Source organism: Engystomops pustulosus, chromosome 5 (assembly GCF_040894005.1).
Source record: "Engystomops pustulosus chromosome 5, aEngPut4.maternal, whole genome shotgun sequence".
NCBI classification, from domain to species: domain Eukaryota; kingdom Metazoa; phylum Chordata; class Amphibia; order Anura; family Leptodactylidae; genus Engystomops; species Engystomops pustulosus.
Genome location: NC_092415.1, coordinates 162,688,652 through 162,703,998, shown reverse-complemented (window position 1 = coordinate 162,703,998; position 15,347 = coordinate 162,688,652). Strand labels below are relative to the sequence as shown.

At 37.2% G+C, this 15,347-nt stretch overlaps 1 protein-coding gene across 2 annotated transcripts in view; it reads right to left on the bottom strand.

Annotated features, from left to right (window-relative positions):
- ZNF385D (zinc finger protein 385D) overlaps positions 1 to 15,347 on the bottom strand; it is a 215,337-nt gene that overhangs the window by 159,527 nt on the left and 40,463 nt on the right. For both annotated transcript variants that reach the window (XM_072153637.1, XM_072153638.1), the window contains exon 2: positions 8,188 to 8,330. In XM_072153637.1, the coding sequence (XP_072009738.1) occupies positions 8,188 to 8,330 (143 nt within the window). The remainder of the gene's footprint in view (positions 1 to 8,187; positions 8,331 to 15,347) is intronic.

Sequence of the window (15,347 nt, the reverse complement as noted above, 5' to 3'; positions counted from 1 at the left end):
GAAAAGAAAACAAACATTCTTTGTATTTCTTAATGAGAAATATCTTAGTAAAACTGTATTTTGATTTTCCTATGAAGATGCACAAAGCTAGGAAAATAGACTTGCTTAGTTGAAGTGTTTCTTTTCTACTAAGTGATTCCCCCAGGAACTCATTCATTTGATTCAATGTAATTCAGTAATTATTTATACTGCTAAAATCTTCCAAAATTAGCATAGTCAAGATTAACTGAGAACATAAAACTCACCATGCACCAACGACTTATCTTAAGAGCTTGAGATTTAGCCCTTTATGCTACTTTAAAAGAGAACTTTTTTCACTGAGCTAAAAGATGCTACTTGCTCTTACTTTTGCTCCATTATCTAAAATCAAAGTAAATAATACATTTTTTTATCAAAAATATATATTGAACGAATAAACTGATAAATATATAATGATATGTCATATCTTTTACACCCACTTTATTACATCAAACCTGGATTGCTATCAGAATACTAATATTTACTGTAACAAGATTTTCCAGCAATAGTTTTCTATAGTTTTTGCAAAAAAAAAACCCCATAAAGGTAGGTTGGCTATGTATAGTATATATATGAAAAATCCTTCTTAAATACTAAAACATTAAGTGCTCATGGTAGCAAGCTGATGCTGATGCTCAATTACATTGTGAATATGCTCTTCAGACTCTTTCTCTAAAGCTATGTAACTGTTAGCAAACAAAGATACATAATTATATAAAGGCTAGAAAGATGTAAGGTAATTTGGTCACATGAGCGGACCCTATGTTTGGATTTGGCGTTCGGGTTTGAGGTGTCCCCCTAGCCAATCATTTGCCCATATGTCTGGGAGAGGCAGCCGAACCCGATTGCTGAACTCGAACCCAACTATCGGGTACACTCATCCTAGTCACAAGTGCTGTAGACTGGAGTGGGGGGCACTGAACATAAAATTGGCATTCAAGGTATGAAATACACAGCCTCACAATTGCAACTTTTTGGCGGTTACACCCTGCACACCAACGAATTTACTACAGCCTACGCTAGAAGAGCGGCACCGGTTATAGCTGTATCATTTTGGTGCTCGATAGCTGTGAAAAAATTTACTAAGAGGATGGAACATTTTAGTAAATCCAGCCTTTGGGTGTATTAAAACTTGTTCACTAGGGGAAATAAGTGGCCACATTGTGAATCTCTGGAAAAGAACCCTTCTTTAAAATTAATTGCATCAGTTACATTTTCCACTTGACATATTGGACAGATGCCCCTATCTTATTTTTATTTTCAGGTTGAATTATTTCTTTGGAAGTTTTGTACCCACCGATTTCTGCACACCTCCATTTCATGAAGAGTGCTAGAAGCTATGAACCAACAGTAGTGGGCCTATCCCTTGGAATTTCTGGCCACCTTTTATTCTACAAATTTGCCAACTTCTATGTCACTGTTTAGGTTTGTTTTTTTCGGATTCTGGAAAAACTGGATGACCCTGTTATTTACTAGGCATTAAAAAACTAAACAAAATGTAATACTGAAATTTTCCTAACAAAGGATATCACAATGTGCTTAGTTTCTCCTGCACTATAACATATTATCCAATGGATGTTTAGTTTGAAAAGTTCTCTTTAAGTTGGAAAATACTCCAATAACATTTATTAAGTCAAATTATATAATTATATTTGGGGCCTGGGAATATCACAAAATGTTTTTTTGAAGTAAACATACATTTAGCATTTTAAATACATTTTAAGAAATCAGAGATATTTTTCACCACCCTAAATATAAAGTAACATTTTATTCAATGACGATATGATATATGTACTATGCACAGGAATCATTGTACGCTCCGTAAATTGACAACTACTTATCTATGAAGACATTGCTTTGAATCTATATATAAAATACATGTCCAGGAGATGTGCATTGGAGAACAGAATCACTTCAAAACATGTAATTTTACAGGAGCTAATCTAACATGTCATTCTACTTATGGACAAACAAAATTACAGGCTGTAATTATACAGGAATGATGACAAGACGCTGCCGCATAGTAGCTGCTACAAATCAAGAGTGCAGATCAGAAGACATGAGATGTCACAACAAAGTATCAAAGATAAATATGTGTATTCTAATACAATGACAAAATCAATGTAATGAATTTATATACCTTTGCTGTAATTATAGGTTGATCCCCGTCACTCATTGCCATAATTGCCATAATTTCTAGTCATTTGTTTCCATTTCTCATAAACGCTATTTTTTCCATGCATCTAGTTATACATTTTTATGCTCTTTTGAACAGCTCCATAAGCTACGTGTTCAACTGGTATAAGAAAATTTTTGTGTATTTCCTAAATCAAATAAATAATTGACATACTCTGAAAAGTCATCACAGTTACAGTCACTTATATAAAATTGTGATCTACCTCTGCTGTGTAGTTGCCATTCTTTCACATGTGCCCTAGCACCGGCTATGACTTTGTGGAGGATAGCTATCCCTTTTTTCATTTTACAACTTCCCTTTTCTACAATTTTCCATACTTTTTACCATCAGGGAATCTTCAGACCCTTTCGCTTTATTTTATGATGTAAAACGGAGACATCATACACACAAGCATTTAGACCCTTTGCTATGTCACTTGAGATTTACCTTAGATAATATTTGAGATGCTTCTACAACTTGATTGGAATTAGTCCAGATAACATGATTTGGGAGTATAATGCCCTAGACTATATAAGCTCTTAAAGTTGAAAATTCATATTAGCATAAACTAAGCCATGAATAGGAACTGCTTAGAGACAGGATTGTATGGAATTTAAAGACAAAAGATTCTGATAAAAAGCAGAGGTTCATAAGGACTTCCATGGGCCCTAGGATTGTATGAGTAAATAGTATTATAGTCTGGAAATCACTTCCTACATATGGTACTAGAATACAACTTCTTGGGGAGCAGACGATGCGCCCCTTCTGTCTGATTTCAATCTGCAGTTTCAGGGTCTTGGAGAACCTGGAAAGTCACTGAAATGGCTCTTGTGTACATGTGTATTGAGAGCAGGAACAGATATACAAGGTTTTTATGAGTGAAGGTCCTTCTGAATATAAAATTTGGTGGGTGATTTGGGTGGCCATGAGCCCCCTACAAGGCTTGGGCCCCAGATTACCACCCAAAACACCTATATTATAATCCACTACTGGATGTAAGTCTCCAATTTCTTAAATTGAAGAAATTTGAAACAATCAGAAATTAAACTAGCCATCCGACCAATCTAAGTAATTTGGACAGAATGACCAAATGACAGATTTGTTAGGATCGAAGATAAGCAGAATGGAACAATATCTAAAAATATTCCTAATGAAAAGGTGACAGGGTTTAAGAAGATCTATAGAGATGACTCACAACACAACAAATCGATGTGCATACCCAATTCTGTATTTTGATTTGTACATGTCAGTAAATATATCAAATTATTGTTTTCAGCTTGTAAAGAATGATGGGAAAAATGTTATTTTTTATTTCTGAATAATATTGTAACACAACAATCTGAAAAAGTGAAAGGGTAAAAATACTTTCTCAATTCATTGTGCACACATCTTAACTAAAATCCAATCCCTTGAGTGGTTACTTCGTGTAAATGTCTTATGAGAGCCTCAGCCACATCATGACATTAGATAAGAACTGATAAAATCAATAAATATCTTCACCTAATTTTTAGCTTTAAGGAACACTAATCATTCTGGCTTTAGTGTTGGATCACAATTACTACTTCCAGTAAAGGCTTTACAAGTGGAATCTAGACACGATTAATTCCATGTTTCTAATGATGTAGTAGTTTCAGATAATTAAGCTAAGAGTATAAAGGACAATGATGATCTTGCCTGGCCCTCAACTTTGATTTGCTTGTGCAGTATGATACATAATATGGTAATGTGTGTTAATTCCCTATCAAACTATATCACTATATCTTGGTAAAAGACTCCACAATGAAAATGGCGCCTATCACTGACCGCCAAGGTTTTTTAAAATGCTATTTCTTTTCATGGGAATAACTGAAACATAAATCTATGGGGGGAGATTTTCTCTTTCTAGTTTTCTAGTTGTCTAGTTCCTTTTTTGTCTAGTTTCTTAGTGTAATTTGTCTTAGGTGGCTTCTCCTTGTGTTAAATTGTACCTGTGCCTGTTATTTCAACATTGATCTCTGGTGTGGAGGAGGTTGTTTTTTTGTAATATATGTTTTTTTGGTTATATTGTCTGCATATTGCAGACAAAAGGCAGTTAACTGGCAGTTTTGGCCATTTGTCTAAATAAAGCATTTTAGATCCAAAAAGTTATTTATGCATTTTTACATTGCTGTCTAAAATGAACTTTAAAAAAAAAAATTTAAACTGAAATTTTTTAAGGTGGTGAAGCTAGAAAGGTCAGTGCTGTCTAGCATTTGCGATTTTTTAAAAAGCCCCAGTTGGTGAATACATCTAACTTTAATCTAAACAACTAAATTTGTAAGATAAATACAACAAATTTATTGTACAAATCAGTGTACCACGAGTTGTGGTGCAAATGTGGAAAAGTCACAAAAAAGTGTCCACATAAGTCTCTGTGCAAAAATGTGTGACCTTTATTGTTCTAACATTTAAAAGAAAGGTAGTGATAAATCTCCCATTATATTTCCAAAAAACTAAATTTGTATAACTGGTTAGTATAATAAGGTCTCATAATGTAATAAGGTATGTTGATAAAGTCTTATCCTGTTTTTGCCCTAGAATTTTGTCTATTACATGCAGCTCTCATTTTACATGATGACTTACACTCACCGGCCACTTTATTAGGTACACCTGTCCAACTGCTCGTTAACACTTAATTTCTAATCAGCCAATCACATGGCGGCAACTCAGTGCATTTAGGCATGTAGACATGGTCAAGACAATCTCCTGCAGTTCAAACGGAGCATCAGTATGGGGAAGAAAGGTGATTTGAGTGCCTTTGAACGTGGCATGGTTGTTGGCGCCAGAAGGGCTGGTCTGAGTATTTCAGAAACTGTTGATCTTCTGGGATTTTCACGCACAACCATCTCTAGGGTTTACAGAGAATGGTCCGAAAAAGAAAAAACATCCAGTGAGCGGCAGTTCTGTGGGCGGAAATGCCTTTTTGGTGCCAGAGGTCAGAGGAGAATGGGAAGACTGGTTCGAGCTGATAGAAAGGCTCAAATCGCCACCCGTTACAACCAAGGTAGGCAGAAGAGCATCTCTGAATGCACAGTACGTCAAACTTTGAGGCAGATGGGCTACAGCAGCAGAAGACCACACCGGGTGCCACTCCTTTCAGCTAAGAACAGGAAACTGAGGCTACAATGTGCACAAGCTCATCGAAATTGGACAGTAGAAGATTGGAAAAACGTTGCATGGTCTGATGAGTCTCGATTTCTGCTGCGACATTCGGATGGTAGGGTCAGAATTTGGCGTCAACAACATGAAAACATGGATCCATCCTGCCTTGTATCAACGGTTCAGGCTGGTGGTGGTGGTGTCATGGTGGGGGGAATATTTTCTTGGCACTCTTTGGGCCCCTTGGTACCAATTGAGCATCGTTGCAATGCCACAGCCTACCTGAATATTGTTGCTGACAATGTCCATCCCTTCATGACCACAATGTACCCAACATCTGATGGCTACTTTCAGCAGGATAATGCACGATGTCATAATGCTGGAATAATCTCAGACTGGTTTCTTGAACATGACAATGAGTTCACTGTACTCAAATGGCCTCCACAGTCACCAGATCTCAATCCAATAGCATATTTGGGATGTGGTGGAACGGGAGATTCGCATCATGGATGTGCAGCCAACAAATCTGCGGCAACTGTGTGATGCCATCATGTCAATATGGACCAAAATCTCTGAGGAATGCTTCCAGCACCTTGTTGAATCTATGCCACGAAGAATTGAGGCTTTTCTGAAGGCAAAAGGGGTCCAACCCGTTACTAGCATGGTGTACCTAATAAAGTGGTCGGTGAGTGTATGTTCTCTGATGAAGATCTTTAGCCGCAATTCTAATAAGATTTTAACTAAATATAGTCTAAAATTACTGGATGTACATAGCCTAGCAGCTTTCAACTCATGGATGAGCATTATGAAGTACCAGAAGAAACTAGCAGTGAAATATTAGCAATAGTCTTTGTTGTATGATTTCTAAGGGTTTACGGCTTAACTGATGTGTATATAGTGTCCAGAGAGCAGGGATAGAGCGAGGGAGATACAGAGAAGTGAAGAAGGAGTCTGCAGTCTGCAATGTTAGGTCCCATAGGGAAAAGGGAAGAACCTCTGCTATCTCTATTTATTGCAGGAGACTTCCGCATCAACAGAGCTGCACAGACACAAGGATCTCCTTCTAGCTACAGAGAAAACAAAATCACAAAGTATAACCCTCCCTCTTGAATGTTGAGGAAAAGCCTCTTTTATCTGTGGAAGCCATCCTATATCTTTGTTATTATTATTATTTATTTATTTATTTATTTATTCATTTATAGAGCACCATTAACTCCATGGTGCTGTGTAATCAGTAAGGTATTCACATACATTACATTAAGACATGAACAAATGCAAAATAGGATTGTATAAACAGGATTTATCATGCCGTGTATAACAGTTTTCTCACCGTTGTCATGGCCTAGAATTGTGACTTTTTGGAGAATTTCTGACACTCAGGCCATTTTTTCAAAAAGGGAGGAAAACAGACACAGACTATAGCTGAAAAGTACACAGGGTCAGAACTTTCATAGATTTTATTGCACTGCATGAGCACTGTTCTGGATGTAATAATAGGTTCTGAAAACTGGCGTGTCATGCGCCAGAGTATAATAAATTCCCCTACGGAGATTATTATTAGAGCAGACTGGGAGATAAGAATCATAGGCTTGTGCTGTGGCAGGCTAAGCTCAAGAGGATAGCAAAGAAACTGCTGGACATAGGTAATAGTAGCAGGCAAAGTTTTCCTATAAGAGCTATTGATTTGTGGAAAAAAAATATACATATCAGAGGGATGTTTTTAGCACTATTTTTCAGATTCATAACATTGAAAAAATAATTTTATTAATAATGATAGTTTTGCAATATACATTTATCAAAAAGATGCCTGACTTCACTAGAGCAGAAACATTACTTTCAGTTTTTTTGTCCTACTTTAGTTATTGACCTCGGGAAGAGAAACAAGGTGAAGTTTATTGAAATGAAATATAGAGATTCCACTTATCTCTAATATGTATTACTCTTTTTCAGTACAGAAGTATATTGAACACTAATATGTTTTTTCTTTTTGTGATTACTATATGATATACAAGGGGCCTCTACTCTTGAACTGCGTAAGGACACAGGGTTTTTCTGTTCATTTTTTGCTCATTTTTTTTTTCTGTGTATCACATTTTACTTCTCGGTGACGTTATTTATTATTCCATACCTGGGAAGCTGTAAAAAATTTCCAAATGTGGTAAAATTGGCAAAAAAAGGCATCTGGGTGATACCAAATATAAATATAATATACAAATAAAATGTATATTTTTAGACTACTCTTAGGCCCAGTTGCAACCTCACCCTCGCACTCCCTCAAGTTATGTCCCTGTTCAAAATTCTAACTCTGAGGAGACAACTCTACATAAAGTATCTGTTGGGCCACAAACACAGAGCCAGAAGCAGATTACTCTATGGTTTGTGTTGTGGCCAAAAGAAGTAAAAGATAGAGAAACCTGCAGTTATTGTTTGTGGCCACTCCGGAGAGCATGGAGCCAACTTCTGGTTTTACACTCTAGGTTCAGACCACCATGAACAGCTTGGGATAGGACTTAAATGTTTATTTCAGGATAGTCTCTTTAAAAACTGTTTAGGCTTACTATATATAAGGCAAAATGACATCTAAAAGAATCTGAAACAATAGGCAACATGTATGGTCGGCATAGACATCTCAATTTACTAATACATTAGACTGTTTAATAGACTGTAAAAGCAATAGTTAACTATTATTCTTATCTAAGGAACAAAATTCACCAGCGACAGTCTGAATCCTTTACATCCTTTTTGTGTTTTGCAATTTAAATTAACAACATGTCTCGGAAATCTTTAGAGGCTTTGTCAAAATCTACAATGGATTCTAAAGACATTTCAGGACATAACATTTAAGATTGTACATCCCATATTTAGGGACTACTTACTGCAGTTAGGTTCGGAAAGAGGTTAATTGCAGCTGCAGTATCCAAAGAAAATGGTAGGAACTGTTTTATATCCAGTGGTGGGTGCAATGTGGGTAGCGGAGGGCGCACCAGCGCAGAAAGTGCTGGGCTTGGGCACGTACCACCTAAAAGTAAATGAAAATATAAATTATTTCATTAATTGACATAGATAACATATAAATGATTAATAGAATGTTCAACACAGAAAATCAGATATGTCACAACTTTGACTTAATATCCATGTTTTCTTTTCATTTGTGTAGAAAACATATTATTTTGTCAGGCATCAAGTAAGCTGTTCCGAACATCACAGACAATGGAATTCATTATTTACAGACTCTTCCAAAGATCTAAAAAGAAAACCATAAATGTTTTACAACTGTGATAACCAACTTCTGCTGATAGTATTTTGAGAGGACTTCAGCTTCCACTGAATGTAGTAAATACATTTACTATTACGCTACGTTTATGGTACTATGTTTTTAAAGCTAGAAAGAAAAAAGAAAGAGAATTAGTTTTTCTGTAGATAATTATGGGGGCTGCCATCTTGCCTGAGCTTCTCTAACGGCATTTAGAGATATGCTTTACAGCACTAGTCTGTAACTTGTCTACAGGAGAGTTTTCAACGTATTTTCTGGACAGATAGGGGGTGTAAGCTTTGACATCATCCATTGTCAATAGAGTTTTCTACTGAGTTTAGATGCTGTAAGGACTACCCCTGCAGTCTAATTTTAAGTTAAGAGGCTACAGTGAAAACTGCAACTAGTAGTACTTTTCTTGAAATATAGAGAGTGGATAGATGGAAACATCTGTCTTTTAATTATAAACATGTTAAAATGTTATGTTTAACATGAAAACTTAGAAAACCTAGAAATGTTGAAAGTTTAGGAAGACTTATCCGCTCTATGCCGCAGGATAGGGCAAAAGTGGCCAACCACCAATTGTTCTTTTGTATAGAGAATAGGGATTAATGCACCCCATTATATTCAGGTCTGGCAAGGTTCAGTAGGACCCAAAGTTAAAAATCCTGTCCTCGACAACTTTGTAGTTTACACCTGCTTAATACTACTAATAGAGAAGAAGGACTCACAAGTGCTCCTAAGTGCAACTAATTGAGGGTGGTACATGCATGACAATTCTTTATTCTTATTTTCCTTACATGTATCTGTACAAAAAGGCACAAAAATCAACCATTGGAAGCAAAGTTATTAAAATGTATAATGCAGTTCTCTGTCTACAAGAAAAATAGACACACCCTGCCTTGTTTTTTTTATTAAATAGTTGGCACAAGGTAAGGATGAGGTCATAAATTGCCACAAATGGAAAATCTACAATATATACTGGTAATCTACCACCAGAATCAAGCATGCATAAACTAGGGACACTTACTCATAGATACAAGCATGTGGCAATCATCTTATATTTGTTATCCATGGCCTACTTCCATCTAAAATGAAAGTTTTAAATTCTGCTAATGAGCCAGAAGTGCCTAGGGGCGGTATTTCCTGAGCTCTTTTGTGCTGTAGCTTCACAGGCTGTTACACTGTCCTGGAGAACTTTTCCCCTCCCATTGTGTGATATTACAGTAGGTAGAGAAAGGGGGAGAGTGCAGAGGAAGCAGGGTCAGAGGGAGACATTCTCCTGTACATTACAACAGTCTTTGTAGCTACAGCATGGAGGGGCTTAGGCAATGCCCTGATAGCATTTATGGCTCAATATAATTTAAAGTTGATTCTAAACGGAAAGAGGCCATACATAACAAATATAAGAAGATTATTACAGTCATGGTACCTGGATCTAGTGTCTCTGGTTTATAATCCTTGATTTTGATTACAGATTTCCTTCAAAATATACCAGAAATCTAATACTTTCAGAGGAACTGGAGCACAACTACATCCAAAAGCTGCCTGCACTACCGATGATTCCAAAGTAATGTTCTCTTAGGAGAAGCATTGACAGGGCTGAATCAAAAATGCTGACTGGTAATTCTCATTTGGTTAGACATCCACCATTTACAAATTCATGGCATTGGTATGGATACACTTCTTTAATACTCATCAAATAACAAGTCACTTAAGTTTTCGAGTAATAAAATCACAGGAAACATCTTCTCAAAGAGGGCGGTTCAATAAGTACCCATGTTTGACGACAGAGGGCGTTCCTGAAGGAAGTTGGTGTTATCATCATGTGCTGCCATCTATCAAATGATGGCAAAACAAATTGCAGACTGATTGATAGTTTAGTTTGGATTTGGCAGCCAATTGAGTAAGACGTGTTTCGTGATTTTCGCTAAGATGGAAAAAGAGCAGTATGGTTTGGTAATTCACTTTTTGTTTTTGGATGGGAAAAAATGAGAGGAGATAAAACCAAAGTTGGATGCAGTTTATGGGGACACTTCGCCATCTATGACCACAGTTCAACGAATTTAAACGTGGGTGAACATCCGTTTTTGATGAGGAGCCACGAGGACGCCCGGCAGGCGTGGTTACCAAGGAAATCATTAAAAAAGTCCAAGACATGATACTCGCTGATCAACGTAAGAAAGTGTGCAAAGTAGCAGAAGCCGTAGGTGTGTCGACGGAATGGCACACAGCCTCATTTGGCGAAAAAGAAGGTGCTGTTTTACCAAGATAACGCACCAGCACATTCATCCGGAGTTGTCACCGCCAAATTGTATGAATTACGTTATGAATTCCTGCTGCACCCCCCGTATTCACCCAATCTGGCTCCCTGCGACTTTTTCTTGTACCCTATCATGAAGAAATAGCTCAAGGGAAAAAAAATTAGTTCAAACGAGGAATTCATCGCCAGGACAAAGGCGTATTTTGGAGAGTCCAACAAATCCTATTTTTTTGGAGGGGTTAAAAAATTGGCTAGACCGTTTGGAGATGTGTATCTTTCTAAAAGGGGACTATGTTGAAAAATAAAAAAATAATGTTTTGAAAAAATGGTGTCTTCATTTCTAACACAGGTATTTATTGAACCATCCTCGTACACCTGATCTCCATGAATTCTGTGACACCTTGGCCAAATAAACAGTTCCAGTGAAGATTTAAGCCTGTTAAACCGTTGTGGTACATCAATATGAATTCTGTTTTTATGTTTCTATTAATTGTACTAGTAGAATGATAACTTTGGAAAGATCTGTATTCATTTAGTATTTCTTGGCTATCATGAAAAGCCTTGATAGATCCACTCTTCTTCAAGTTGCACAACAAAACACTAAAGAGCCATTTGGTAATGAATATATTTTTCACGCCTTGTATTGCTAATGTTGCGGTGATACATTTTTCTCTTTGTTTCCAGTTTTCTAACATATATAAGTATATCTTAAACATAGATGTCCTGGAAATCAAAGGCAGTCATTTATTACATATTCAAATGAATATATCTGCCAACCCAAAACATTAACGTCAAGAACCTGGGAAGAACATTTCACAGTGGGCTTTTAAGAAGCACTTGTCTGTTCTCATCCGTGCCTATTGTAAATATTATTGCAGGGAAAACAATCTCCACAAGTGTCTGCTCTCGTTGACAACAGGTTTGTTGACAGTCCCATAACACAACATGTTGGCCTGTAATATATTAATCCATCAAAATGAACATTTTGTAGTGGAAGATGAAAATGAATCACGCTATGGCATATTAAAATCTGGCTTTTTTGTGAGCATCATTATTTTGTGTTCATTTGAATAGCCATTAGCAAACATAATAACCCAATTTCACAGTCTGCTATGCAGCATATTAAAATAGGCGATACATTATAGAAAATTGACATGTTCAATTCCCTCTGCAACATCACAATACATAAGGTTCTTCTAAAAGGAATAACACAAATGTGATTGACATTTAAAATTAGATTGAACATTTTGCCATGTTGCTTTAGGATGGCTTCACTCAGCCTACTTCATTCTAGGAAACTAGGTCTGTGTGTCGGACACATTTCACAACCTCAACAATGTGAGGGAACTCAAAATTACGGGATCAAAGTTTGAGACTGAAATCATGTTTTCTTTTCTTTTCAAATATCTATTTATTGTGTTTTTCAATAATATAACAGATGGCAAAAACACTGAAACATGCTAGAGAATATACATAGACACAAATGAACGTACATCTTCCATGAGGCACTTACTGCAATGAACGTTACAAGAGTGTTCCGACAACTCTACACCAAAGGCAGTCAACAGTAAATGACAACGTATGTAAGATGTGACAGTGGTCTCTTTAGGAGGCATCTTATTTGAGCTTGGCACCCTGTGCACTTTTGCAACATTTTTCAACAATCTCACTTCAAAGTTTGCTACAGTCCAAGTTTTTTGCAGTGTTCCCTGAGTTATTACTTAATTGTAGATGTGAAACATCCAAATGTAAAAAAGGCTCCAAAAAAGTCACTAATTTTGGCGCAGATCCACAACTACCCCCTACCAGGAGTAAGAAATAGCTTAAAGCTGATGGTGATTTTTTTCGAAGACCTATGGTTAAAAAAGTCAAGAATTAACTAAACTTCATTAACTCCATATGTACGACACAAGTATAAGCCGAGGGTGGGAAATGCATTGGTCACAGTCCCCCCCCCCCAGTATATAGCTAGCAAGCCCCCAGTAGTATATAGTCAGGCAGCTCCCAGTAGTATACAGCCTTCCAGCCCCTAGTAGCATACAGCCATCAGCCCCCTGTAGTATATAGCTAGCCAGCCCCTAGCAACATACAGCCAGCCAGCCCCCAGTAGTATACAGCCAGCCTGCCCCAATGTAGTATACAGCCAGCTTGCCCCCATGTAGTATACTGCCTGCCAGCCCCCATGTAGTATACAGCCTGCCATCCCCCATGTAGTATACAGCCTGCCAGCCCCCATGTAGTATACAGCCTGCCAGCCCCTAGTAGTATACAGCCTGCCCCTAGTATACAGCCTGTCCCTAGTAGTATACAGCCTGCCCCTAGTAGTATACAGCCTGTCCCTTGTAGTATACAGCTGGCCCTCACAGCACTTAAAAAAAATAAACTTATATAGCAGGAAGAAAACATGGCCGCTTCCATAAGAGAAGCAAGAAGAAAGAAGAAGAGCCACGGAGAAAAAAGAAGACGGGACGCGCTGACATTGGGGACACCGGTGAGCCGCGCTGAAATCGGGGAGCCGCGCTGACATCGGAGGGTGGGTATATAAGTTTTTTTTTTTTTTCAAGTGGGTACATTTTTTTGTAATAGACTCGTGTATAAGCCGAGGCTTATTCACAAGTATATACAGTACTATGATTCTATGAGTCTGAGTCCATACATGGGAGGGGGGCATACATTATTGCCTTTTTTTTTTCTTGCTGCGCCTGTTGCAACATATTTATTAAATGTTGGCATGACAATATCAGGGATGTTCTTCACACCTAGTTTTTTGGCATTCTTTTTTGGCGCACATTTTTTACTGCAAAAAGATGGTCTACAGAGTTCTATTTCACCATCATGAATGTGGAGACATCTTTTCAATCCTGCACTAAAACATGAACCCCTTGCGCTGCAATCTTACATCCCATTAAAGATTATAGCACAATTTATCACAATTATATCACAATTTGTGCACAAAAACACAGACCCTGCACTCAAATTGATAAATGCCCCTCAAAGTGTTTTATGTTAGCAGCCAGCCTTAAAGGGGTATTCCCATTTTAGCAAATAATTTTTATTGTTTTTATGAGAAAAAGTTATACAAATTTCCAATATAGTTTCTGTATCCATTCCTCATAGATGTATAGATCTCTGCTTGCTGTCATTCTATGGAATGTGTCTATGTTTGGTATCAGTGGACAGAAATTTGACCATGGTCACACAGGTGCACGGCTCATTATATCACACAGCTCTGATTATATACTGTATAACGAGCCGTGCACCTGTGTGACCATGGTCAGATTTCTGTCAAACTGTAGTAAACAATGAAGCTTTCTATAGAAGGACAGCAAGCAGAGATCTAGAAAACTGTAAGGAATTGATACAATAGAAAGTATATTGCTGTAATTAGAATACCTCTTTAATGTCATGGGATACTGAACTTCTTTTTGACAAAGGCCAGTTGGTATTCTACTTGTATAACAGCCAAATATTCCAGCCTATCTTCAGGGAGGGACAGCATCATAACGATACATTAAGCAGCTCTATTGTATAATGTCATTTATCTTGGTCATTGATGCACAGGCACAGGCAGTGCCAGCCATCACCTACAGCAGTGCTATCTTCACAGTGCATCTTTTTTAGTGCAACTACAAGTCCACAAGATTTGGAGTGGGTAGTTGATGGAGGAAAGAGGTTATGGTGTGAATTTGCTTTTCAGATAAATTTTCAAAGTACAAGAATTAGACAAGTTGTTACAAATAAAGTCCCTTTGTTCCCTTCTGGTTCAATTCTGGTATAATTCTGTTGCTCACTTAAATAGCTGCATTTAATAAGAAGCACAAGGTAGATTTGACCTATAGTATGCAATTTACACACCCCGGAAAAATTTGTTCAAACTTCCAGGTGTTAAGAGGGCAGAGAGACAGAGAAGGAGTCTCCAGGGAGATGCATTCCAGCTGACATACCAATAAACATGAACGATGCAGATTAAAACAATACTGTAAGAGATGCAAGGAATTTTGGTGCCAAATTAAGTAGACATACCTGAGAAATGAGTAGTGGACAGATGAGGTGAAAGTGATGATGATGATGATGATGGAGTGCATATTCTATAATGCTACATTGTGGTATTATTATGTTGTGTACTTAAATAGCTGCACTTAAGAAGATACACTGGGTAGACCATGGTCAGCCAGAGGCTTTAGGTTGAAATAATGTTCTACAATTGCTTTTCTGAAACTGACCTAGATCAAAAACCTAACAGCATTTTTAAATACAACTCCCCATTTGTATCTTTATTTTTGAGAAAGTGTTCCTAGTTTCCATAATAGATCAAGCCCTCAGTACTGTAAGATACTGCATAACATAGAAAGGCATTGAGCATAAAAGAAAAATAGATTTATCTTATAAATATTTATGTTTAATATTATAAATTGCTCTTAACTGGTCTAAGACATCTGAAAGCATTTGGAGGCACTTGTGGTCCTCAAACTGTGATCCCTGACCCTCTTTTCTGTCTTTATACATAACAATATACATTA